The sequence below is a fragment of the Bufo bufo genome, chromosome 4, assembly GCF_905171765.1.
Source record: "Bufo bufo chromosome 4, aBufBuf1.1, whole genome shotgun sequence".
Taxonomy (NCBI): Eukaryota; Metazoa; Chordata; class Amphibia; order Anura; family Bufonidae; genus Bufo; species Bufo bufo.
In genome coordinates, this window is record NC_053392.1 from 473,190,763 (window position 1) to 473,218,319 (window position 27,557).

The 27,557-nt window shown below is 43.6% G+C and overlaps 1 protein-coding gene across 4 annotated transcripts in view; it reads left to right on the top strand.

The window, feature by feature from the left end:
* The window catches only part of SYNE1 (spectrin repeat containing nuclear envelope protein 1), a 413,129-nt gene that overhangs the window by 237,647 nt on the left and 147,925 nt on the right, over positions 1 to 27,557 (top strand). For all 4 annotated transcript variants that reach the window (XM_040429494.1, XM_040429495.1, XM_040429497.1 and 1 more), the window contains exons 78-88: positions 4,390 to 4,608; positions 5,253 to 5,518; positions 6,387 to 6,552; positions 8,544 to 8,699; positions 10,706 to 10,858; positions 16,321 to 16,503; positions 17,257 to 17,394; positions 17,662 to 17,847; positions 23,634 to 23,756; positions 24,364 to 24,546; positions 25,097 to 25,240. In XM_040429494.1, coding sequence (XP_040285428.1) covers positions 4,390 to 4,608; positions 5,253 to 5,518; positions 6,387 to 6,552; positions 8,544 to 8,699; positions 10,706 to 10,858; positions 16,321 to 16,503; positions 17,257 to 17,394; positions 17,662 to 17,847; positions 23,634 to 23,756; positions 24,364 to 24,546; positions 25,097 to 25,240 — 1,917 coding nt within the window. The remainder of the gene's footprint in view (positions 1 to 4,389; positions 4,609 to 5,252; positions 5,519 to 6,386; positions 6,553 to 8,543; positions 8,700 to 10,705; positions 10,859 to 16,320; positions 16,504 to 17,256; positions 17,395 to 17,661; positions 17,848 to 23,633; positions 23,757 to 24,363; positions 24,547 to 25,096; positions 25,241 to 27,557) is intronic.

Below are 27,557 nucleotides of genomic sequence, written 5' to 3' on the forward strand. Positions count from 1 at the left end.
GTATGACCTGACGCTGTGCTAAGTCAGTTAACAGTGTAGTGCATGCTTAGATGCAGTGCTGCACGAAGAGTGGAGGCATCCACAGGAAGAAGAGAGGAAAGTTGTCTGCACTAAAGGGACGGGGGGACACATTAAAAGATTTTCTCTGTGGCCCAGTCAATTCTAGTTACGACACTGATGTACAGTGCATTCTGAAAGTCTTCAGACCCTTTCACTTTTTCTTCACATTTTATGTTGCGCCTTGTGTTTAAAAAAAAAAAAAGTGTTTTCCCCCCATCATTCTGTACTCAATACCCCATAATGAGAAACTGAAATCAGAATGTTCAAAAAATTTATCGAAAAGGAAAAACACATAAGTGTTTAGACCCTTTACTCAGGACTTAGTTAAAGGACCTTTGGCAGTGATTAGAGCCTCCAGTCTTCTTAGGTATGATGCCACAAGATTAGCACACCTAGATTTGGAGATTTCCTGCCATTCTTCTCACAGATCCTCTCAAGCTCTGTCAGGTTGGATGGGGATCATTATTGGACATTAATTTTAAGGTTTCTTCAAAGATATTTGATTGGGTTCAAGTCAGGGCCCTGGCTAGGCTACTCAAGGTTCTCCTTAAGCCACTCCTGTGTCGTCCTGACTTTGTGTTTCAGGTCATTGTCTTGCTGGAAGGTAAACCTTTAGCCCAGCTTGAGGTCCAAAGCACTATAGATCAGATTTTCATTAAGCATACAGGGTGTTTCTGTACTTTGCTCCATTCAGCTTTCTTTCAACCCTGACCAGTCTCTCTGCCACCAACATGCTTCACTGTAGGGATGGTATTGGGAAGTGCCTGTTTTCCTCCAAACATGACACTTATTGGTTGAGTGCTGCAGTGATAGTTCTAGAAGTTTCTCCCATCTGCTCTCAGGATCTTTGGAGCTCAGCCAGAGTGATCATTCGGTTATTGGTCACCTAACTTACCAAGGCCATTCTCCCACCTCTATGAAGAGAAATAGTTGTTCCTAACTTCTCCAGCCTTTTTTATACCATGTTCACTCGATCAGCCGTTGACTAAGATCCACACAATCATGTCTCTAAGCTCTGTAAGCAGTTCTTTCCTCCTCATGGCTTGTTTTTTCCTCTGATATGCATTATTACCAAAAAATAAAAATAACTACGGCTTTCAGAATGTGGAGACACTAACATAAAAAAAAAAATCTAAAATGCTTTGTTATGTAAAACTGAAACAAACTACTAAAAAAAAAGTAATATTTGGTATTGTCGCATCCGTAACAACCTGCTCAATAAAAATAGCACATGATCTAACCTGTCAGATGAACATTGTAAATACCGTATTTATCGGCATATAACACACACTTTTTCCCCCTGAAAATAGGGGGCAAATCATGTATGCGTGTTATACGCCGATATTCATTGCGCTGTATGAGCCGGGAGAGAGGAGGGGCTGGAGTCCGTAACTAGGGGCGGGGCCTGGTGCAGTCACTGTACTCTTACACCGGGCCCCGCCGCTCACCAAAGTATTTATAAACGTGAATCCTTATCCTGTTATTAAGCTGCCCTCTCCCATGTTCCCATGTCCCCCCTGTATCCCCATAGCACTTACTTAAGCTTCAATAGCAGGCAGAGCGGACGGCAGCAGTAACGTCACTCACTGACGTCGAGCGCCTGCTCCGCCCACTTTATGAATGAAGCAGGCGGAGCAGACGCGCGACGTCAGTGAGTGACGTTACTGGTGCCATCCGCTCTGCCTGCTATGGAAGCGTGTGAATCGTAAGTGCTGTGGGGATACAGGGGAACATGGGAAAATGGGAGAGCGCAGCGTTAGTTCAACTTAATAACAGGATAAGGATTCACGTTTATAAATACTTCGGTGAGCAGAGGCCCGGTGTATTGGGGGACACTGTTATGAGGGGGATCTGTGGATGACATATAGCAGTGTCATCCACAGATCCCCCCCATAACAGTTCCATCCACAGATCCCCCCACCCCATAGCAGTACAATTTGAAATGGACACTGTTATGAGGGGGATCTGTGGATGACATATAGCAGTGTCATCCACAGATCCCCCCCATAACAGTTCCATCCACAGATCCCCCCACCCCATAGCAGTACAATTTGAAATTTAATTTTTTTTCCTGAAATTTCCCTTAAAATGAAGGGTGCGTGTTATACGCCGATAAATACGGTAATAAAAACGGTGCCAAAACAGCTATTTTTGGTTACCTTGCCTCACAAAAAGTGTAATATAGAGCAACCAAAAATCATATGTACCCTAAAATAGTACCAACAAAACTGCCACCTTATCCCGTAATTTACAAAATGGCGTAACTTTTTTGGAGTTTCTACTCTAGGGGTGTATCAGGGGGGCTTCAAATAGGACATGGTTTCGAAAAACCAGTCCAGCAAAATCTGCCTTCCAAAAACCATATGGCATTCCTTTCCTTCTGTGCCTTGCCGTGTGCCCGTACAGCAGTTTACCACATATGGGGTGTTTCTGTAAACTACAGAATCAGGGCAATAAATATTAAGTTTTGTTTGGCTGTTAACCCTTGCCTTTTTACTGGAAAAAAATGTATTAAAATGGAAAATCTGCCAAAAAAGTTAAATTCTGAAATTTCATCTCCATTTTCCATTTAATTCTTGTGGAACACCTAAAGGGTTAACAAAGTTTGTAAAATCAGTTTTGAATACCTTGAGGGGTATAGTTTCTAAAATAGGTTCATTTTTGTAATGAATCTTATAAGCCTTGTAATGTCCCTAAAAAATAAAATGGCATTCACAAAATGATCCAAATATGAAGTAGACATATGGGGATTGTAAAGCAATAACTATTCTTGGAGGTATTACTATCTATTATAAAAGTAGAGAAATTGAAATTTGCAAATTTGCTAATTTTTCAAACTTTTTGGTAAATTTGGTTTTTTTTTTTATAAATAAAAAAGATTTTTTTTTTTTACTAATTACCACTGTCATAAAGTACAATATGTGATGAGAAAACAATCTCAGAATGGCCTGGATAAGTAAAAGTGTTTTAAAGTTATCACCACATAAAGTGACACATGTCAGATTTGCAAAAAATGGCCTGGTCCTTAAGGTGAAATATAACAGGGTCCTTAAGGGGTTAACTGTCATAGCAAAGGGTCTGAATACTTATGTTCATGCCAAATTTTAGTTTTTCCTTAGCAAAAATTATACAATTCTGTTTTCTCTTCACTTCACTGTCACTATGGGCTATTGAGTGCAGAATGATGGGGGAACATCAACAAAATGTGAAAAAAGTGAAAGAGCCTGAAGACTTTCTGAATGCTTTGTATTGATTGCCTTTTTCAGGATATACAGTACAGACCAAAAGTTTGGACACACCTTCTCATTCAAAGAATTTTCTTTATTTTCATGACTATGAAAATTGTAGATTCACACTGAAGGCATCAACACTATGAATTAACACATGTGGAATTATATACATAACAAGCAAGTGTGAAACAACTGAAAAGTAGCCACCTTTTGCTTTGATTACTGCTTTGCACACTCTTGGCATTCTCTTGATGAGCTTCAAGAGGTAGTCCCCAGAAATGGTTTTCACTTCACAGGTGTGCCCTGTCAGGTTTAATAAGTGGGATTTCTTGCCTTATAAATGGGGTTGCGACCATCAGTGGCGTTGAGGAGAAGTCAGGTGGATACACAGCTGATAGTCCTACTGAATAGACTGTTAGAATTTGTATTATGGCAAGAAAAAAGCAGCTAAGTAAAGAAAAACGAGGGGCCATCATTACTTTAAGAAATGAAGGTCAGTCAGTCAGCCGAAAAATTGGGAAAACTTTTAAAGTAAGGGGTATTTGACCATGAAGGAGAGTGATGGGGTGCTGCGCCAGATGACTTGGCCTCCACAGTCACTGGACCTGAACCCAATCGAGATGGTTTGGGGTGAGCTGGACTGCAGAGTGAAGGCAAAAGGGCCAACAAGTGCTAAGCATCTCTGGGAACTCCTTCAAGACTTGGAAGACCATTTCAGGGGACTACCTCTTGAAGCTCATCAAGAGAATGCCAAGAGTGTGCAAAGCAGTAATCAAAGCAAAAGGTGGCTACTTTGAAGAACCTAGAATATTACATATTTTCAGTTGTTTCACCCTTGTTTGTAATGTATATAATTCCACATGTGTTAATTCATAGTTTTGATGCCTTCATAGTCATGAAAATAAAGAAAACTCTTTGAATGAGAAGGTGTGTCCAAACTTTTGGTCTGTACTGTATATCGAACTATGTTGTTTTTACATTGAATAGTTTCTTATATTTTTATCAAACATAATTATAGATAGAGGAAACCTCAGTCAGCATGCAACTAAATTTTTAATCCAAGTATGGCATTATATTTTGTATTTTCATTGTTTAATAGACTTTAGTAAACTTGGTAAATTCGTTTCACGAGAAAATCACAGTACTTGAGGAAAAGGCATCTGCAATGGAGAAGCTAGGAAATAATGCCAGCAAAGCAATCATCAGTAAGTCAATGTCAACCGTATGGCAGAGGTGGACCAGGCTTCGCAGTACAGCTCGTGAACAGGAAAATATACTGGAAGAAGCTGTGCAGGAATGGAAGGAGCTGAGCGCTAAGGTAGCGAATATGATGGAAACTGCATTGGTCTCCTTTCTTCTTACAGTAAATCGCAGATACTATAAATAATATGCACATATTTCCCTGCATTGTAGCATGCTACTTTTTAAATGGCTTCTCCACATTTGACAATCCCATTTTTAGAAGGGTACTCCAACAGTAAACTGATCACGGGGTATTCCACAGCTTAATCTGTGTGAGAACCTGCAGTGCTACGAGTGGCATTGGATTATGGATGGGGATCACGATTGGATGACTTACTTCTGCTAACTCAGAATTAGAGTATTTGAAAGTGAGATTTAGAAACATTCAACCTTAAGGGGTGATTTGAAAAAATGGAGAAGGAGGTCCAGCTTCCAAAAAAGATGACGTTCTTTATTCCAATGCACACAGAATATAAAAAAATCCAACATAGCAGACAGGTCTACGCGTTTCGGATACTCTAATACTGCTCCTTATTTATGACCAGGGGTGATGTATGATGAAGAGATTCAAAGAACACCAAAATAAAAATTCATGTGTCATACATCATCCTATGTTTTTTTGTTTTTTTTTTACAGGGAAAATACTAGGTCAAAATGGTAAGTTTTAAGCCAAAGCATTCTGCATAATTTACTTACGCTGAATGTCATTTATGTTCCCAGATTCAGGAATCCACCTTAGCAATTGATCAGCTACAGGAACACCTCCCAGACAGCTGTACTGAGAAGGCTTCAAAGGCTGAACTTGTTGAGCTACTGGAAAGCCATGAGACTTTCTCTCGAGATCTGGAGCAAGAGTATTCTGTAGTTACCCACTTGAGGCAGCATGCCTTGAACGGTCTCCTTCGAGACGTGTATACTGAATCAGCTAGCGTGGAGGACCTGCCAGTCATTCAAGAAATGAAAGCCATGCTTGACAGATGTTCCAAGTAAGACTTGACAGAAACCATGTTCACAGTGTTATATTTGGTCCTGGTAATAAATGGTAATAGTCAATGTAGCCTGACTATATAGTTTATGCAGCCAGCATGATCCAGCAAAACCTCCTTGCCCCTTCTCTACCCTAAGTTTAGTGCCAATTTTACCTTTGCCTAAAGACCCAAGTAATGTGAGACTGGTTGCTACCGAAGTGCTGGCACACAATCTTATTGAGCAAATGATTGGCAATGCATTCACAGCGATTATAAGCTTCATCTGTTGACTGACTGCATTGATTTCATGCTATTCTGCATTTTGGACTATATAAACCTAAGTGATGTATAAGTATATGGTGACTATAAGATCTTGTATGATACTTTGCAAAAGTTTTTAAAACCATGCCTGCGTTTCCATCTATACTTTTAATATAGGTCTAGGCCAGTGATGGCTAACCTCCGTCACTCCAGCTGTGGTGAAACTGACTACCAGCATGATCCAATCATTTCTTTGGAGTTCTGAGAAAAGCCAAGGAAGTGTACATCTTGGGAGTTGTAGTTTTACAGCTGGAGTGCCGGAGGTTAGCCATCACAGGTCTAGGTAGTTTATAGGGGTTTAATGTTCATGTAATAGTAATGTTTTATATGTTGAAATGTCACCAGCATTGGTGTACCTTGGATGTACCCTGCACAGAAACATCTATATCTTAATAGAGATTTTTTCCACTATAAACACCCTATGAAAGATTTTTTCAAGGTTAAAGGCTAAAGTATGCAAGTCATACAATGGCCAATAAGAATATGGTCCACTTGACAGTCAATATATATTAGTTAGATATAAGTTTCTATTAATCATCTGTTTATGTGTTCCTGCGCATCGCAGTATGCAACAGAAAGTCAAGAAAAGCAAAAAACTCGTAGAGCAGGAACTGAAGGAACGAGAGGATGTGGAGAAGGAGCTTAATATTGTTCAATCCTGGATCAGAGATACCAAGGAAACTTTACTAAATTCCGCATCAGAGGGAGATCTGCAACTGGAAGAATTCCAGGTACAATACTGAGAAAATAATCATTGTATTAGGATCTCATTGTGAACTGGCTATTAGACCAACAAGGGACCATGGAAGTAAATTGTTCTCTAATCTTTCCCATTATTACCCAACCACACGTCTTAATATCAATTCTTGCAATAATTACTGGTGCAAAGACAGCAGCCAGAACAGCCGATGATCTAGAATTAGGACAGCCACAGCGCAATACACCTATCGATCTCCTCCATGGTCCTGCACTGTGCTGTACTCCACTTACTGGAAGAAATATGCAAGCAGCTAACCAAATATCTAAAATTATCTCTGACTCACGTGCACATTTTATCATTGATAACATCAGTGGATGAGAATTCAGGATACTTAAAGGGAACCTGGCACATTAAACATGTCGGATCTGCAGGTAGTATCCTATAGAGCAGGAGGGGCAGAGCAGATTCATATATAGTTTTATAGACTCCTAAGCATGGAAAGAGCAGAGATTCTAATACTGAATCTATTCCTTCCAAACTATTTACCAATCTGCTCAGCTTCTCTATAGGACATTACCTGTGTGGTAGCAGATTCCCTGTAACAGGCATGTTATAGAGCAGGGATGCTCAACCTGCGTCTCCCTCCAGCTGTTGCAAAACTACAACTCCCAGCATGCCCTAATAGCTGTAGGTTTTCCTGGAATGCTGGAAGTTGTAGTTTTGCAAAAGCTGGAGGGTCGCAGGTGGAGCATCCCTGTTATAGAGGGATGTAGGAGGTTCAGTGTGGTTCATGTGTCCTAGCAGAGCAGGTGAGTGTGTCTGTCACTCAGCTGGAGATTGTGTTCAGTGCTTTCTTTTGTGTAAGGCCTCATGCACACAACAGTATTTTTTTGCGGTCCGCAAAAAGCTGTTCCGTTGTACCGTGATCCATTTCCGTTTTTGTTTCCGTGTGTCTTCCTTGATTTTTGGAGGATCACCAGACATAAAAAGTGAAAAAAAAATCTAAGTCAAGTTTGCCTTGCAAATGATAGGAAAAAAACGGACGCGCGGACGCGGATGACAATCTTGTGTGCCTCCGTGTTTTTTCACAGACCCATTGACTTGAATGGGTCCGCGAACCGTTGTCCGTGAAAAAAATAGGACAGGTCATATTTTTTTGACGGACTGGAAACACATTGAAAGTCAATGGGTCAGCAGAAAATCATGGAAAACGGAACAACAGACACGGAACACAACAACGGTCGTGTGCATGAGGCCTAAGGCTAGGGCTACAAGACGACACGTGTTGTGCCACATTTCATGTAATGTATGTCTATGGTGTCACAAGCGACATGCGGTGACTGAAATGACACAGTAGCAAAAAATTCAGACATGCTGGGTTTTGTGTTGCAAGTTTCATGTCGTGAGCACATTCGCTCCATTGACTTTAATGTAAGGCTACTTTCCTACTGGCGTTTTGCTTTCCGTTTGTGAGATCCGTTCAGGGCTCTCACAAGCGGTCCAAAACGGATCAGTTTTGCCCTAATGCATTCTGAATGGAAAAGGATCCGCTCAGAATGCATCAGTTTGCCTCCGTTCCATCTCCATTCCGCTCTGGAGGCGGACACCACAATGCTGCTTGCAGCGTTTTGTGTCCGTCTGACGAAACTGAGCCAAACTGATCCGTCCTGGCACACAATGTAAGTCAATGGGGACGGATCCGTTTTCTATGACACAATCTGGCACAATAGAAAACGGATCCGTCCTCCATTGACTTTCAATGGTGTTTAAGACGGATCCGTCTTGGCTATGTCAAAGATGCAAGCGGTTGTATTATCTGAACGGATGCGTTTGTGCAGATCCATGATGGATCCGCACCAAATGCGAGTGTGAAAGTAGCCTAAGTCGTTGGCGACACATGACATACCTGTGACTTGGGTGTGTTTTCAAAGCGAAATCACAGCTCTAAAATAAGTGACTTGCTGTCGCACGACATGTTGCTGTATAGAGTAATGGGAAACATCGCTTTCTCTTTTGTCTAAGGTTCTACAGCAGGACCTGAATTCTCATCGTCAAAAAGTGGAAAAATTGTCTGAAGAGCAGCAGAATAAATATTTGGAAATGTACACAATCCTGCCATCGGAGCTGTCATTGCTGCTAGCTGAAGTGGCCTTAGCCCTGGCCAGTATAAATGAAGAGGTAAACTGAATATGCGTTGTCCGTTATTAAGAAAATATTGTTCTATGAACATAATAAGAATCGCTGGCCCGCGTTTAATAAGCAGCTCACATTAGGTTTTAAATTAAATTGTGACAAAAATCATAATTTGCTACTTTTTTTCATTACTTGTCAAATGGCAAGAAAAGTGGGCATGGCTTCCAAGGAAATGAATCAGTTATGTGAAAGGTTCGAAATTCTTGATGAAAATATACGTAGGTGTAGATTAGATTTTTGCTCTTTAATAAATTTGGCACAAATCAGTCCAGCTACTTATTTTTTTTACCTGATTGATAATATTAATATCCTACGGTATACAGCACACATGTAAAGAGGGGGGGACTAGGTCCTTAGCAGCCTGTACCATCTTTTAATATCCGATTGGCGGGGGGAGTCTGACTTCCTACAGCCCTGCTAATTAGCTTAGTATACCAAGCACAGCAACATACATTGTATAGCAACTGCATTTTAGTCCCATTCAATTGAATCAGACTAAGGCCGCATGCACACAACCGTGGTGTGTTTTGCGGTCTGCAGATCGCGGATCCGCAAAACACGGATGGCGTCCGTGCGCGTTCCGCAATTTGTGGAACGGCACGGACAGCCTTCAATATATATGCCTATTCTTGTCCGCAAAGCGCAGACAAGAATAGGACACGTTATATTTTTTTTAGCGGGGCCACGGAACGGAGCAACGGATGCGGACAGCACTCAGAGTGCTGTCCGCATCTTTTGCGGCCCCATTGAAGTGAATGGGTCCGCATCCGAGCCGCCAAAACGGCGGCTCGGATACGGACCAAAACAACGGCTGTGTGCATGAAGCCTAAGATTGGGTTCACATCACTGTTTAGTTTTACATTCTGCTTATCCGTCAGAGGAACAGAAAGATAAAAAAAAAAACAGATCCTGTATTTTAGTTATCCGTTATGCGCATTTTGCATCCGTTTTAGCAATTTCTGTCTTAGATCCTTTATTTTAGGCAAAAAAAAAAACTTAGTGTAGGATTTTTTTTTACTGTCTAAAATAACAGGTCTCAGATGGAAATGGCTGAAACTGATGCACAATGTGTATAACTGAGCATACAACGGATAACTAAAATACAGGATCTCTTTATTTTCTTTCTTTTTCTGTTCTTCTGATGGTTCAGGCCGAGGAAGTGGCGGCAGCGCACGCCCAAACGCCATTACCGCTTATACCAACTTGTACAGGGTGCCAGGAGTAGGTCTTCCAGCCATCAATGATGACCAATTTTGAGGGTTAGGCTACATGCACACAGCCATTCAGGTTTTTTTTGCGGTCTGCAAAAAACGGAAGCCGCCCGTGTGCCCATTGTAGAAATGCCTATTCTTGTCCGCAAAACGGACAAGAATAGGACATGCTATATTTTTTTTGCAGGGCCACGGAACGGACCAATGGATGTGGACAGCACACGGAGTGCTGTGCGCATCTTTTGCAGCCCCATTGAAGTGAATGGGTCTGCACCCGAGCCGCAAGAACTGCGGCTCGGATGCGGACCCGAACAACGGTCGAAGAGGGAGGAATGTGCACAGGAAGCCAATTCCCAAACATGCCTCATCCTGTATTACACACCCTCTGCTACCACCTTGTGGACATATTATATACTGTTACCAAAACAGTAAAACTTGGATACAGTCCCTGGAAAAGATAGTAGCATTATGTGTGCCTTAGGGCTTGTTAACATCTTCGCCCGAGGCTCCATTCAGTGTCACCATCACAGATCCTGTCCACAACAGCGGAGAGAAAACTCCCTACATGCAGGACTTTTTCCTCTGCTAATAAAGCGGAAACAGTGGAATCTGTTCTGATCAATTATGTGCCGAAACCGGCATTTCTGCTATTTTCGTTGTTCTGCTGCTATACCAGAGCAGAACAACAGCAATCACTAGCCGTGGTGGGAACTTACTTGTCGACATGTGCTGGACATAGCACAGACCTGATGGTTTATTTTTTATGTTTTATCACTGTAGATACAAATGAAGCAAAAAGAGGCCCAGCAGAATCAAACCCTGAACCAGGAGCTGAATAATCAAATAGCGGAAACTGAGGGAGAGCTGAATTCAATTCTGGGAAGACTAACAGAGAAAGCAGTTGATGTGACTGAAGCTAGGAAGGATCACACGGTATGTAAGAAGAGTCCTGAGAGATATTCACCAACATCGATCAATGTATTTGTGCCTTTTTTCTCGCACATTTTACGCTAAAGTAATGTCTTATCTGCTGTAGGACACCTTTATTAACTATCTGTTCCAGAAGTTAGACGCACTTGTGCCATGCATGTCACTTTGTAAAAGTGGGCTCGGCTCGCTGTTTGATCAGTATTTAGACACAATTACGAAAAGTGACTTGTTAAAATGTCGCACATGTCATCACAGTAGGTGGGTGGCATGAAAACTTAAAGGGAACCTGTCACCTGGATTTTGGGTATAAAGCTGAGGACATGGGTTGCTAGATGGCCGCTGGCACATCAGCAATACCCAGTCCCCATAGCTCTGTGTGCTTTTATTGTGTAAAAAAAACTGATTTGATACATATGCAAATTAACCTGAGATGAGTCAGAGCTTGAAAATGTGACTCTTCTCTGGTCACACAAGTAAGATATGACTCTTTTATGTTAATTTGCATAAAAGGCGGGAAGTACAAAAATGCATAATAATTATAGAATTTGTCTGCAAATGAAATTAAAAGTGTAATTTATATGTTTAGGGTAACACAATGAACATTTAGAAACGCTCAGTGAGGGTAGCATAGTGGAGGTGACAGGTTCCCTTTAAAGGGTTTTTACCATCAGAATTTGTTATGTAGCTGACTAGCGATGCGCTAATGTCAGCACTACACAACAGTGTGTTTTTTACATTTGTTCCTGCAGCCGTTTTGGTAAAATACACACTTTTACAATATACTAATGAACCTCTAGGTGCTATGTGGGCGTAGATTCACACGGTCTACTCACCCTTTATCCCGCCCAGGTCCTCCGTTCTGCCCGCCCCGCTCCTCTTGATTGATGTCCAAGTTCTATGCATCGTTGAGGAAATCCCGCTCCTGCGCCGTTCACTTCTGTATTCGGCGCAGGTGCAGTGAGTGAAGGCCGCGCTCCTGGTGTCGGCTCCCTGACTACGTCACAGTAAGGAAGCCGGCACCAGGAGCGCGGCCTTCACTTGCTGTGCCTGCGCCGAATACAGAAGTGAACGGCACAGGCGCGGGAATTCCTCAACGATGCATGGGGCGGGATAAAGGGTGAGTAGACCGAGCCTCTAGGTGCTGAATCTACGCCCACATAGCACCTAGAGCTTAATTAGCATATTGTAAAAGTGTGTATTTTAGCAGAACTGCTGCAGGGAGAAATGTAAAAAACACACTGTTGTGTAGCGCATCGCTAGTCAGCTACATAACAGAAATTCTGATGGTAGAAACCCTTTAAGAAACATTACATTTCTAGACGTATTCAAAGATGCAACAAATGTATCAACTTCTTGAAAGCAGCTCTGTACCAGTGTTGAAGGTCCTACCCTCAGTGATGATGTCCACACGTGGTCATGTGCACTGCTTCAGCCATTCACTGGCCTTAGCAGTACCGTGGCTCAACACAGCACATGGCTGAACAGGCTCAATGGTCATGTACCACGCAGGGACACGTCTCTGCCGAGGTGAGTGAATGGTTGCAGGGATGCACATGACCACAGACAGGACATCACACTTCTAGTACGCCAGGCACTGGAAGCATCAGGGACGGTACCCTCAGCTCTGGCATGAAGCTGCTTTCCAGAGGTCATGGCTTTGGGGGCTGGACAACTCCTTTAAATTCTAAGTTCCTAATTTATAAACATTTTTTACATTTTGAGTGTACAGTCTAATTTCCTGCTCATTATGACAGAGGAAATCAGATAAGAGAATAGTGGGAGGAGCTGTAGGTAGCTTTTGCTACTCTGTGAAATTCCTTTAACACCTAAAACGGAACTTTTGTTATTTATTGTACCATATACAATTGTAGCACTAGAGTCACAGAATACACTAATCATGCCAAGATTTTCTTTGCTGAAAAGCCCTGTTGAGTTGCTTCCACACTTCTTATGGGCCTTTTTTTCAGACGTTTTTCTTCTATAAAAAAGTATATGGGAGAGAGCCTGAAAAAAATCACACCCAGAGCATGCAGTGATTTGAAAGAAATAAGCCAAGGGACAAAAAAAAAAATGCTAGGAAACAGTATAGAAACGCCTCTACAAAAATGCAGACCCTGATTTATCAACAGGGGACAATTTGAAGTGTGTCTATTTGTGTACAGGTAACATTCTGAGTAAAATTTATGAACATGGCGCACAGCACTAGAACAAGCAAACTATCACATTCTAACTTTATTTTCACCTGCCACCGCTACAGCAGGTTAGGAGTGGAGAGCAGTTGAAACAATTTTTTTAGACTTGTCCTCTAAGATGAATAAGGCCAAAAACCAACTTACTCCACAGGTACGCCCACAAACAGCTAGATTTTATGAAGTTGACTTAGCAGGAGCAAAAAATAACTTTAGCCTATTGATAAATTTGTCTTAGAGGTAAAATTACAGCAAAGTCACAGTTTACGCCAAAATAAAGACAAAGACAGTTTGATAAATCAGGGTCATGGTGTTTGTAGGGTGTTTTTATAATTTTCTATTGGCTAACATGTAACATCTGGTCATGGAGTTTCTTGTTGCTAAAAAATGCTGTAAAAAAAGCAGTGTTTTGTTGTTATGTGTTTTTTACCCTACATGTGCATACACCTTAAAGGGGTTCTCCTAGGGTTGGGCGATATACCGGTATCACGATATACCGTGGTATTAAAAAAACTGCAATATGGCGATATCGCTGTTTCCTATTTACCGCAGTATTTTGTGACGTCATAGAAGCGGTCATGTGCGCTGACCGCTTCTAAATCTGCGTCCGCGGCCACCCGCCCCAGCATGAACCGATACTGGACATTTGCAGAGTACTTGTACTCGTGCAAATGTCCCCGATACCTGCTGGCCGCTTGCGGCGGCGCTCTTAGCAGTTCGGCGTGGGGAAGGAATTCTGTGACTCGCATTCCCGGCACCCGACCTCTGAGAGGACGCTGTGATCCGCGCAATTAACCCCTCAGGTGTGGCACCTGAGGGGTTAATTGCACGGATCACAGCATCCTGTCAGAGGTCGGATGACAGGAATGTTCTTCAGTCTCTGCATTGGTGGCAGTGGGCAGTGCGCCCCCCCCCTCCCTCCCCAGTATTAATCATTGGTGGCAGTGGCCACAGGGTCCCCCTCCCCCTACCATCATTGGTGGCAGTGGGCAGTTCCGATCGGAGTCCCAGCAGTGTAATGCTGGGGCTCCGATCGGTTACCATGGCAGCCAAGACGCTAGTCCTGGCTGCCATGGTATGTTAGTGAGCAGCATTCTACTCACGTGCGCCGTGGCCGCCGGGCGCTCCTTCTTCTCATAGGTCTGTGCGGCGCATTGCTAATGCTATAAGCATTAGCAATGTGCCGCACAGACAGAAGAAGGAGCGCCCGGCGGCCACAGCGCACGTGAGTATAATGCTGCTCACTAACATACCATGGCAGCCAGGACTTCAGTAGCGTCTTGGCTTCCATGGTAACCGTTCGGAGCTGCCCACTGCCACCAATGATGGGAGGGGGAGGGAGACCCTGTGGCCACTGCCACCAATAATTAATACTGGGGAGGGAGGGGGGGGGCGCACTGCCCACTGCCACCAATGATGGGGGGGAGGAGGGGGACCCTGTGGCCACTGCCACCAATGATTAATACTGGGGGGGGAGGGGGTTGAGTTACCAGAGGGGGCTGATAAGAGGGAGAGGCTGGGGGGCACATGAGAGGCTGATCAGAGGCTGGGGGGCACATGAGAAGCTGGGGGGCTGATCAGAGGCTGGGGGGCTGATCAGAGGCTGGGGGCTGCCCCCATACAGTATAACGTCTCCTTGTGGCTGTTCCCATACAGTGTAACGTCTCCTTGTGGCTGCCCCCATACAGTGTAGCATCTCCTTGTGGCTGCCCCATACAGTGTAACGTCTCCTTGTGGCTGCCCCATACAGTGTAACGTCTCCTTGTGGCTGCCCCATACAGTGTAACGTCTCCTTGTGGCTGCCCCATACAGTGTAACGTCTCCTTGTGGCTGCCCCATACAGTGTAACGTCTCCTTGTGGCTGCCCCCATACAGTATAACGTCTCCTTGTGGCTGCCCCCATACAGTATAACGTCTCCTTGTGGCTGCCCCCATACAGTATAACGTCTCCTTGTGGCTGCCCCCATACAGTGTAACGTCTCCTTGTGGCTGCCCCCATACAGTATAACGTCTCCTTGTGGCTGCCCCCATACAGTATAACGTCTCCTTGTGGCTGCCCCCATACAGTATAACGTCTCCTTGTGGCTGCCCCCATACAGTATAACGTCTCCTTGTGGCTGCCCCCATACAGTATAACGTCTCCTTGTGGCTGCCCCCATACAGTATAACGTCTCCTTGTGGCTGCCCCCATACAGTATAACGTCTCCTTGTGGCTGCCCCCATACAGTATAATGTCTCCTTGTGGCCCCAAGTGTTTTTTTCTTCTAAATGGGCATTTATCGCAATATATATCTTTATCGCAACAAATTTCTTAATATCGTTATTGTGGGAATATTTTTGATATCGTCCAACCCTAGGTTCTCCAGGAATTAAGAAAATGAAAATACTTAAATATTACTTTATTATAAATATATTCTCAAATACCTTTCATTATTTATAATGGCTCGTTTTGCCTGGGGAGCAATCATCAGGGGAAACAAAATGACCGCTAGTTCACACAAAACCTGTCCTTATCACACATGAGGTCAAGTTACTTTACAACACTGAGGTAAAGATCTGCCTGATCCTCATCCTCCTCTCTACTTGTCAGGGATTATGATCCTGAATACAGATGATAAGAACTTTAGCTGAATCTCTGGGGAATTTAGTTCATGAGGAGACATGAAGTACAGAGAAGACGGACAGGACAGACTGTGGTAATGTGGGTCTGTGGAAATGGAGACTGCATACAAGTGCTGCTGCTCATTAGCCCAAGCTCACCTCTTCTCATGTCTCCTCATCATCTCCATTCCCACAGAGATTCACCTGTATTCAGGATCATGATTTCTGACAAGCAGAGCAGAGAGGAGGATGAGGCAGCACTATGGCTCATTGTGGTGAAGTAACTTGTCCTCCTGTGTGAGTAGGACAGGTTTTGTGTGTACTAATAGGACGTCGGCCATTTTATTTCTCCTAATGATTGCTCCCTAGACAAAATAAGCCATTCTAAGTAATGGAAGGTTTTTGTGAATATATTTATTATAAAGTAATATTTAAGTATTTTCATTTTTTTTAATTCCTGGAGAACCCCTATAAAATGGCTATTCATGTCTGATGCCAACAGTGTTACAAAAATGTTAGCATCTAAAGTACTTACTGTATGTAAATGTCAGAACATAAGGAAATAAATATAATGAGATGCAATGAAGATGAACTTTTATGGTTCTTCCTGTTCCTCACATTTATGCATTTTGAGATATTTTCGATGCAGTTGACGACTGCCTGTCTTTCATGCAGATCCTATGTGAGGAACTAGACAAGTGTAACATAAAGCTGGTGGAACTGGATGCAGCCGTGCAAGACTTTGCTGAACAGAACCACGCTCTGGGAAAGCAACTGGTGGATAAGATAGGAAAACTTATTGAACTACAGCAACAAGGCAGCAAACAGGCTGAATACAGAGCAGGCAAAGTCAAGCAGGTACACCACTGTAGTGTTTTCTTACCATGTCCACTGGAGAAATAAAGTGAAGTATATTTTCTGTAGGAAATCTGCATCAGCAATATCTGTAAGTGGCCCAGAGTACCTATAAAATGTGTATTGAAGGCATCTCACGGATGATGTATTAAGGGACATTTATCAAGTCTGCTGTGCCAGTTTTGTGGCATAAAAATGTCGCAAGTGATGCCTGCGTGCAACATTTGGTGCATGTTTTTGCCACATTTGGTGAGTCTCGCCACTTTTAGAAGAGGAGTGGAATCTATGTGTGACTGTTAATAAAGTACACCTCCTTGCCAGTGAACCCTCTGGTGTACTTTTACAGCGAGAGGCTCACACCACATTGCATTTGAGCCAAATAATTATTACTGTGCGCCGTTTGGTGCGACCTCACAAAGCAAAGACAAAATTAACACTGACACCGAAACTGCCGCAAATTATAAATTCACCCCATTATCTCATAAAGACTACCCTGTGCCCAATGAGCCAGAACAGAGAGCCACCCATCCATGAACATCCATTCCACTGAGCGTCTGGCATGTGCGTCTCCTGCACCTACAGTTATCCCTGGATATAGTAGCTGATTGCCGGCCGTTTGAGAGGTCAGGCATTTGGCGGTTGATTGCTGTGCTGACAGAAAAATGTACAGTATGTAAATTGGTAATATTTGCTGTGAGTCGCTACCTCTAGCAGTATGCTTACTAACTGCCTGTCACTTGATATCACCATGCATAGGCTGTCATCCAGCTGGAGGAGTACAATGAAATGCTAGAATTTATTTTACGGTGGATTGAAAAATCTAAAATATTAGTGAACAGTAGCATCATCTGGAACTCCGCAAGTCAACTTCGTGACCAAGCAATGGCTCATCAGGTATGTTGTGGCACCTCTGGTACTATGGCAATGGCTCATCAGGTATGTTGTGGCACCTCTGGTATTGTGTAGGCTCAAGGCTGGGGGTCTGAATGTCAAAGTTTGAGAGGAACAAAAAAGAAACGCTAATAGCTTATCATCAATTACTAACTACTGTGGTCCTGTGTAATTAATATTCTTTGGAAACATGTTATTTCGATTTTCTTAGAAGCCTATCCCCGACTTGTCAACTCCTCAAAATTGTATTCACATTTATTGCTCTTCCAGGCTATGTTGGAAGAGTCCAGAGATATCCATGGTGATCTAGAAGCAATGAATGAAAAGATAGAATATTTGTCAAGTGTTTACCACACAGAAGAGTTGTCTCAGCAAGTGTCAGAACTAGGACGTCAGACTGAAGAACTGCAACAGACAATAAAGCATCGCTTGCTGAACCTTCAGGATGCAGCAAAGGTATAAAGTTGTGTTGATTAGACACCACCAACTTATCTCATTATACAGGTTGAAGTGGTCCAACATATTGATGACCTCTCCATAGGTCATTAGTATGAGATTGATGGGTGTCTGATACTCAGCATCCCCTCTGATCAGCAGTTAGTAGCAGGGCCGGACTGGGGATAAAAACCAGCCCTGGAAAAAGTTGCATACCAGCCCCACAGCATTGCGTCATTATTTACTTGTTTATAATAGGAGAAAGCATTCATTTTAAAACACGTATGTAAACACGAATATGAACTTTGCCCCACGATAGCTCTTTTGTAGAACCCCCATTGTTCATATTATCACAGTGTTTTCCCAACCAGGATGCCTCCAACTGTTGCAAAACTACAACTCTCAGCATGCTCAGACAGTGTTTTACCACGCCCTTTGACCCGCCCCTTTTTTGTTGGCCACCTATTTAATGATTGTTGCATGCAACATTTTACTTGACCAGCTATTTTAGATATTCTACGGCAGTCCTGTTACAATCCCCCCTCCCCCCCAATGAGCCTTTCGACCAAATAATAAAAATATTTATAAAATCTCACCCATATGCTGCAAAAAAAATAAAAAATCTGCAATGTAAAATCGATAATAAAGATCAACTACAAACATAAACATATTTCACATGAAAACTTACAATTACTTGGCTTGACCCTTGGGGATCTCGGACACCACTTCAACACTTGGCTGGGGGGCTCGGCGGAGCTGATGTTGTGTTTTATCCTAATGAGAAAGATTTCATAATAAGGATTTGGAGAAGGGGCAGAGGGATAGCAGAGCAGGGAGAGGCTGGTGCTGCTACTATGGGCTTATACCATGGGGGAGTAATAAAGCCCACCATAATGCCCCCCCAGTAGAAATAATTCTCCTTATAATGTGCAAAACATACCCCCTTGTAATGCCCCCAGTTGAGCTAATGTTCCCATAATGTGGCAATATAAAATTCCCCTTCTCAGTGCCCCCGTAGATGACCCCATAGTGCTCCTCCCCCCCCTTCCCCCCACCATAATATGTCCCAGTATAAAATGCCCCTATACAGAGCCCCCCATATAAAATACCCCTTCTTTTTAGCCTCAGTAGATGCCCCTATAGTGCCCCCAATCATGTGCCAGTAAGATGTGCCCCAATAGATGCCCCCCAATCATGTGCCAGTAAGAAGTGCCCCCATAGATGCCCCAATCATGTGCCAGTAAGATGGGCCCCATAGATGCCCCCAATCATGTGCCAGTAAGATGCCCCCCAATCATGTGCCAGTAATAAGAGCCCCCCACCATCATGTGCCAGCAGCCAGCCCCCCCTTATGTGCTAATAACCCCCCCTTATTATGTGCCAGTAACCCCCCCTTATGTGCCAGTAGCCGCCCCTTATCATGTGTCAGTAACCCCCCCTTATGTACCAGTAGCTGCCCCTTATCAAGTGCCAGTAGCCCCCATATCATGTGCCAGTAGCCCCCATATCATGTGCCAGTAGCTCCCATATCATGTGCCAGTAGCCCCCATATCATGTGCCAGTAGCCCCCATATCATGTGCCAATAGCCCCCATATCATGTGCCAATAGCCCCCATATCATGTGCCAATAGCCCCCATATCATGTGCCAGTAGCTCCCATATCATGTGCCAATAGTCCCCTTATCATGTGCCAGTAGGCCCCCCCTTATCATGATCCAGTATTGTACCTATATAAAAAAATAACCCCTTTACTTACCTCCAGCGATGCGATGCAGGCCTTTTCCGGCCTGTGTCCCTCGCTATATGGCTCAGGCGGCGCGATGACGTCATTGTGCCGCCTGCACCAGCCTCTGATAGGCTGAGATGGAGATGAGCGCTTCCACAATGGAGATGAGCGCTTCCACAATGGAAGCGCTCATCTCCTGCTGCTCTGCCCTGCCGCCAGCCGCCCCCACTTGCCACCAGGGCCGCGGCCTTGCGGCACTCAGGCCTGCCGGCCTACCGGGAAATTTCCCGGTATCCTGGCAGGCCAGTCTGGCCCTGGTTAGTAGTTTCCGGAAGTAAACCGTGTACAGCCCCAGTGTATTTTCTGTTCTTAGGTACGAAGATGATGCTCCTGTACGAAGTTAATGGGAGCAGAGCTGCAGTATATGGGAACAGCCAGGACTACGCAGTGTACGGAACTGTAGTGTTCTGGCTCTGTACACTTTTCACTTCCAGAACCTGTGGCTGCTGCTAACATGATCAGTGGGAAGGCCAGGTATCGGACCTTCATGATCTCAAACTAATGATCTATCCTACAGATAGGAAAATTAATAGTTGGCCTCTGAAAACCCCTTCTATGAGTATTTCAGTTTCAGAAAGTGGAGCCTTTTCATTCAATGATAAAGTTATACAATTTTATAATATCCTTTGTGTATCTGTGTATACTAACATTTTTTAAGTGGTCACTGAGTTTTCTGAAAACTTTTGATATGTCATAGAGACATATCAAAAGTTTTGATTGGTGAGGGTCCGAGCGCTGAGACCCCCACCAAATGCTAGAAAGCTTTCTCTCCTCAATGCAGGGACTCAATAGAAAGTCTATGAGCCCATCTCACTTCCGTCTCTTGCAGTGCGGAGCATGCTATGCAAGCACTTCTCTACCCTCGTTCTATCATTTGTCAAAAGTTTTCTTAAAACTCAGTAATCTTTTAAGATCTCTGCTGTTTTTGAACAGGAACCTTCAATATTTTCTTACAGACAATAAATGTCTTCCTGGTAATGTGATCTTAGCTGCACTGGTGCGAAGAGTCAGGACTCAGAACAGATTCTCAATTTGTCACGGCTGAGGATGGGGGAAACCCTCAGCCATGCGATGCCCGAAGATGTTAGGTCGCTGCTCGACCAGGACGACAGGATTAGGGAGCAGGTCACCTCCTATCGCGTCCCTAATCTGACCCTGACTCCTAGCTGTATGAGCCGACCCTGATGGTAGGAGGGCTCATACTCCGGAACCTTGGATTCCCTACTAGTCCTCATGGTGGCCCTGAACTAGGAGTTGGGTAAGACGACCTGTTCCTCCTGGAAACGGAGGAACAGGGGTCTCACTGGCCAAGCTGCAAGGAAGGGGAAACACATACAGGCATATGGATATGGCAGGTGAACAACACTAGTTCCAAACCTACCTGCCACAGCCTTGCTGACTGGAACCCATGCACCAGTATTGCTGTCCACACAATCAGTAAGGAGACAGCACACCACAAAACACACAGGAAACCAGGGCATCCATAGCTATAATAAAACACGGAAAGGGTAACACATCAACTAGACATCATACATTTTATGTCAACTAGACATCATACAGCGTTTTATGACCACAAGGGTGGCCCTCACTGGAAGATGGTATATAACCAGGAGGATGACTTCAGCTAACCATGGCTGAAGTACCCCTCAGATACAGGCATCCAGCAGGAGCTAAATAACCCCAAGTAGCCACACCCACACAGACACACCCAGTGTTCACACACAAAGAAGGGAGTTAACCCTTCCTACACCAGGCAAGGGAAGACTGCCACCTAAAGGGGAAGTGTCCAAACAAACATCACACTGCAGCTGTTACCGCAGGCAACGACATGCGTGGCAACCATGTCCTAGGAATCAACCAGAAGGCCGAGACACTGCCACCACATGTACACAATACCAAACGTTGCCACGGGCAGCCACAGTGAAGGGAAAATGTCACAGTGCACACCAGACAGGGAAAGTGCACACAAACACACACACATAGCCAGAGGCAACCGCACGCATACCTGTTGTCCGCGGCAACCGCACTTTGAGGCAAACTACTAACAGCCCCCAGCTGCGGTTGAGAAAACACTCAGACCGCGGGCAACTGCATGCGGCTCCCAAGGAGTCACGACCATAACCATGGGCGTGACACATTTTTTGGAAGTACACAATGAAAATTCTTGTGTAATGGCTACTATGAGAGATCTTAGGAACTAAGAAGATACGCATAGTATATCAGAAAATGTCATGGCTTTTCATCGTATATTGAATACACTTTACTGTGTTTTAGTAAATGTGTTCCTAGAAAACTCCAACCAGGATCGTAGCTATAGGGGAAACAGGAGAAGGGGTTGCTTTGGGGCCCAAACTCAGAAAGGGCCTACTCAGGAGGAGGACTAAAAGGTTTTATTGTCAGGGCCCCCTCAACAGTATTATACAATGACATTATATACAGTGACGTGACATACAGCATATACAAGTAGGAAATGGACAGAGCGGCTGCCGGGCCTCATCTGAGAGCGCGATCTTGACTAGCCACAGAAGTGGGGGTTGCACGGGAGTCGGTGGTTGTGAAGAAGTTGCTGGCGGCGGGGGTGCCGGGGGTAGATCTGTTCCAAAATTTGCTGTGGGACCCAGTCATTTATAGTTTTGCCTCTGACTCCAACCACCATTTTTGTACAATTCACTCTTATAAGATACAAAGTTCTGCAGTAGCCATGATCTGTGTGGGCATCCAAGTTAGGAAGAAATAGCATGGCACTTACCTTGGGACAAATTCAAATTCTTTCATTTGCTCCACAGCGGGTACATATCACGGGTATAACTTGATACACACGAACCGGCCTACGTTTATGTTCTATGTGGGACCTGCATTCCTCCTGAAGCTGTAAAGTTCCAGTGTATTTCCTTCCTTCTGTGGTGCAAACAGCAGCAGTCACATGCCATATCCAGGCAGGTCACCGCTGCTGTTTGAATTGCTTCAGAGCCACAGAGAACATACCTTTTGAAGGTATGTTCGCTTCTGCGGCATGCCTGATCTATTGCATGCATTGGTTTTTGTCCATCCGAAGACTGGCATTTAACAGTATAATCCAGCAATGCCAGATCTTCTGCCGCATATGTGAATGTACCCTAAGGGACTCAAATTATGTGTCAAATATATTTATAGCAGACAAATATCAATATCAGCATTAAAAAAGTGACATTTCTGGTATAGTTTTCCAATTATTATGACTGATTTATACAGACAGTAGAGATGTCAGTACATTTCTTTGCATGTAACCAAATCATCAGTGTCAGACCATTTTTTACATAGTAACATAGATATGAGGTCGAAAAAAGACATTTGTCCATCCAGTTCGGCAATCAGAATAACTCCCTGGATCAACGACCCCATCTCTAGTAGCTATAGCCTGTAATATTATTACACTCCAGAAATACATCCAGGCCCCTCTTGAATTCCTTTATTGTACTCACCATCACCACCTCCTCAGGCAGAGAGTTCCATAGTCTCACTGCTCTTACCGTAAAGAATCCTTTTCTATGTTTGTGTACAAACCTTCTTTCCTCCAGACGCAGAGGATGTCCCCTCGTCACAGTCACAGTCCTGGGGATAAATAGCTGATGGGATAGATCTCTGTACTGACCCCTGATATATTTATACATAGTAATTACATCTCCCCTCAGTCGTCTTTTTTCTAAAGTGAATAACCCTAATTTTGATAATCTTTCAGGGTACAGTAGTTGCCCCATTCCAGTTATTACTTTAGTTGCCCTCCTCTGGACCCTCTCCAGCTCTGCTATATCTGCCTTGTTCACAGGAGCCCAGAACTGTACACAGTACTCCATGTGTGGTCTGACTAGTGTTTTGTAAAGTGAAAGGACTATGTTCTCATCACAGGCATCTATGCCCCTTCTGATGCAACCCATTATCTTATTGGCCTTGGCAGCAGCTGCCTGACACTGGTTTTCGCAGCTTAGTTTGCTGTTTATTAAAAAAAAATTAATAAAAAATTCTATATTGTTTCTTCCAACAGGATATGAAGAAGTTTGAAAGTGAAGTTAGAGCACTGCAGACGGCATTAGAACAAGCCCAGACTACACTGACCTCACCAGAGCTGGGGCGCCTGAGTCTTAAGGAGCAGCTGTCTCATAGACAGGTAGAGTATTGTGCACTCCTCAGCTTGTGCATTATTCAGAGCAAGCGTCAAGACATCTAAGACCTAACGTGAACCAGTGGTGAGACCCCCACCGATTGTTAGAACGAGGAGAAGAAAGCTCTCACACAGAGAGCTCCAGGAGAAGGACTCAAGACAGACTTCCTACTGGGCTGTAAGAAGAGACATTGCTCTGTGCGAACGCTTCTTTCTCTTCATTTGAGCAATTGGTGGTGGTCTAAACACCCGGACCCCCCATCAAATCTTTTGATATGTTGTAATTTTTTTTTCTTTTTAAGTACAAGGACACTTTAATTTTTAGCGAGAGTTAGGAGGTAGTGTTTACTAAAGGGCTAGTGTGGACTAGTCAATTATTTCAAAGAGTATTCCCATTTTATAAAGCTACAGCATATCGCTAGGATATGATTGATTTAGGTCCAGTCTCTAGGACCCCCACATTAACCTGAGAATGAAGAGATTTCAGTATTGGTTTAGACCTCGGCCCCCTTCTGCGTTTTACCTGCATAGCAGCCACCCTACCAATCTGCCATCGTTTTGCAAGATGAGAATAACCATTGTGCAAATATTGAACCTGATATTATCTTTACAGCACCTACTATCCAAAATGGAGTCTCTAAAACCAAAGGTTCATGCTGTCCAACTTTGCCAAAGTGCCTTAAGAATTCCTGAAGAAGTAGTGACTAGCCTTCCCATATGCCGCACTGCTGTCAGGCTGCAGGAGGAGACCAGCCGTCTTCAGCACACTGCCATTCAGCAGTGTAATATTATGCAGGTAAGCACCTATTATTATCTGCTTCCTAATTATAGTCCCATCATAAGGATCAAGCCAAGAATCACCCTCTCCCCCAGTGTCAGTCCTATCCTCTCCCCTTCTCACCAGTACCTGTCCCATGATGCAACCATACATTTCGCTCCATCATACAGCACTCCTTCTTTCCTTTACGAAGCAGATATATTATATGGCACTAAATGCTTGGTACATCTGCACTGTTATTTCCAATTATATGGCCTTATTGCAGGAGTACCTAAATGTAGATTGTACTAGGAATAGCTGTTGTATAATATATTGCAGAAGACGTTACTCATTACAATAACCGGTTACTCGGGCTAAATAGGGTCCCAGAGCTAAGTGTGAATTTAACGAGCCCCTCACTAGGTGTCTCAGATGACATGACACATTATGCATCCTTATGATTCCATTGATTTGATTGCCTCCTCGATCAGTCGTGGATGCTTTTATGTCCCACGATTAGTAAATTAGGAGATCTATGGCAGTGTTTTTAGGTATCGGTTGGTTTGATAATTGCACATTTAACCCACAGGAGGCCGTGGTCCAGTATGAGCAGTATGAACAAGAGATGAAACATTTGCAGCAGCTGATCGAGGAAGCACATCGAAAGTTGCAAGATGCAAAAGTAACTACCAGCAATATCCAGGAATTACAGTTCCAGATTAAACGCCATGAGGTAAATATTCTTGGTTCTTGAAGGAATCTGGGTTGTTAAAACAAGTCAATTTCACAAATCTTAAACCCCAGATTTAATTATACACTTTTTTTCTCCTCAAAAGTATTGGACCAGTGATTTTGGGCCTTTGTTCACGTTCTGCCCCCGCAGCCTTTGATCTTGAGCGGTGTTCACTTTCTTTTGCAGTATGTATTGTTGTTCTCATGACCCTACTAAATGGTTCCCCAATAGAGTAAGATATGTAACATTTCTACTGGACTCACTTATTGCTGCAGTGTAACTTACTTTCTGGTTAAATAGAACCAGCTCGTTCCATTCAGATGAATGAAATAGATTTTCAGTTGCAGGAATATTTTCTGCAACAAAATCTGACGTGTGTGAAGGCACCCCTACACTGTCCAGTCAGGAAAAGATGCTCCAGACATGAGGGATATCAGCATTTACTATAGCAGACATGTCAGGAGAACTGATGGGGCCTAATCTTTAAGGCCATAACGGTGTCAAATGAATTAAAGTAGATGGAGCTTGGGTGTAATACAGCATCGCTGCTGCGTGTACAGTAGTGTTCTATACGTAAACTATAAAATGTGGGTGAAATGTTGACATAGCTTTTAGCTTATAATATTATATTGTTCATTTTATAAACTATTCGGAAAGTTGTAAGATGTACCATGCAATTATGGATACCGTAGCATTTGTAAGCCATGAGAAAAATAATAGGGTCCCACCGCACCTATATCGAGAACGGAGCCTCGCAAGATGGTGGCTGGAGGACTCCGGTTTGGCCACCACCAAGCCAGCTCCCAATAGAAATGAATGGGAACGTACCGTGCATGCGCGGCCCCCGCTCCCATTCATTTCTATAGGGCCGACGGAAATACCTGAGCCAGCGCTCGGCCTTTTTCGCCGGCCCTATAGAGAATGAATGGAGGGCTGCTGTGCATGCGCAGTGCGGCCTCTTTCACTTGCGGGGCTCCGTTCTCAATATAGGTGCGGGTCCCAGCGGTGGGACCCACACCTATAAGACAATGGGGGCATATCCTAGCCATATGCCCCCATTGTCCATGATGAGACAACCCCTTTAAAGTATAATATGTAAAATGATGTAAGATAAAAACACATGAAGCATATTAAAGTTATAAAACACAAACTGATGTGAGACTAATTACCTGTAAAATTATTACCTAGGGTGTAGCTATAGGGGGTGCGGAGGGAAGGGGGGCCCAAGCTGAACTCTTGCACCAGGGCCCATGAGCCTTTAGCTACGCCCCTGATTTATTACCAATATATAGGGATTTATGTACCATAAATATCTACTGTATTATAATCCTATAGTGCATTTTATCACTCCTCATAAGGCAATGGGGTAGATATATTATTGTAGTTGCGCCTGGAATCGGGTTTAAAAAGCTGATAAATTTGTGACGTGCGCTCCCTGTGAGAATTATATGAAGTTCCATTTGTGACATGCTAGACAAGTCATTTTTGAATTTTTATTTGTTTTGTCCTAGTGTTACAGGTTTTGTCACATCTTTGGGTCAAATGTTTGGTAAAAATGTTGTATAGCTACTGAGTTATTCAGTGACCTCTATCTGTATAGCGCCATCTGCTGTTTTCCAAATTGTCTGTCCGGCTCCCTGAGGTTGACATACATTTTCAGGTCCGTTCTTTAGGCTACTTTCACACCTGCGTTCGGTGCGGATCCGTCTTGTATCTGCACAGACGGATCCGCACCGATAATGCAAACGCTTGTATCCGTTCAGAACGGATCTGTTTGCATTATTCTTTTTAAAAAAAGTCTAAGTCAAAACGGATCCGCTTAACGGCTATGATAGAGGCGCAGAATGCTAGGTTTGAAAAAGTATGGCAGTTATGGGACGAACATTTTGAATTCTACACGTAACCAGTGTCGTAACTAGCCTTCCTACTCCCCATGTCCCTCAATAGGTCTTGTCTTGTAATGTCTTCCCCCCCTGTCTGTCTTTAACGACCACTCTGGATCTTTGCTCCGATATAGCTTATAGCTCTCCTGTATAATGTTACTCGAATATGTTGTTATCTCTTGACATTATGTTATATCTTCTGTATTTGAGCTCACAGTGGCTATAATGTTCATTCGTTTGATAGACGGACACACGTATGTCTGCTTTTCTATAATACTTTATTGTGTATACACAACACTTTCAATAAAAAAGACATTTATGAAAGTCAATGGGAGGCGGATCCGTTTTCAATTGCACCATATTGTGTCAGTGAAAACGGATCCGTCCCCATTGACTTACATTGTTTGATCCGTTTGGCTCTGCATCGTAAGGCG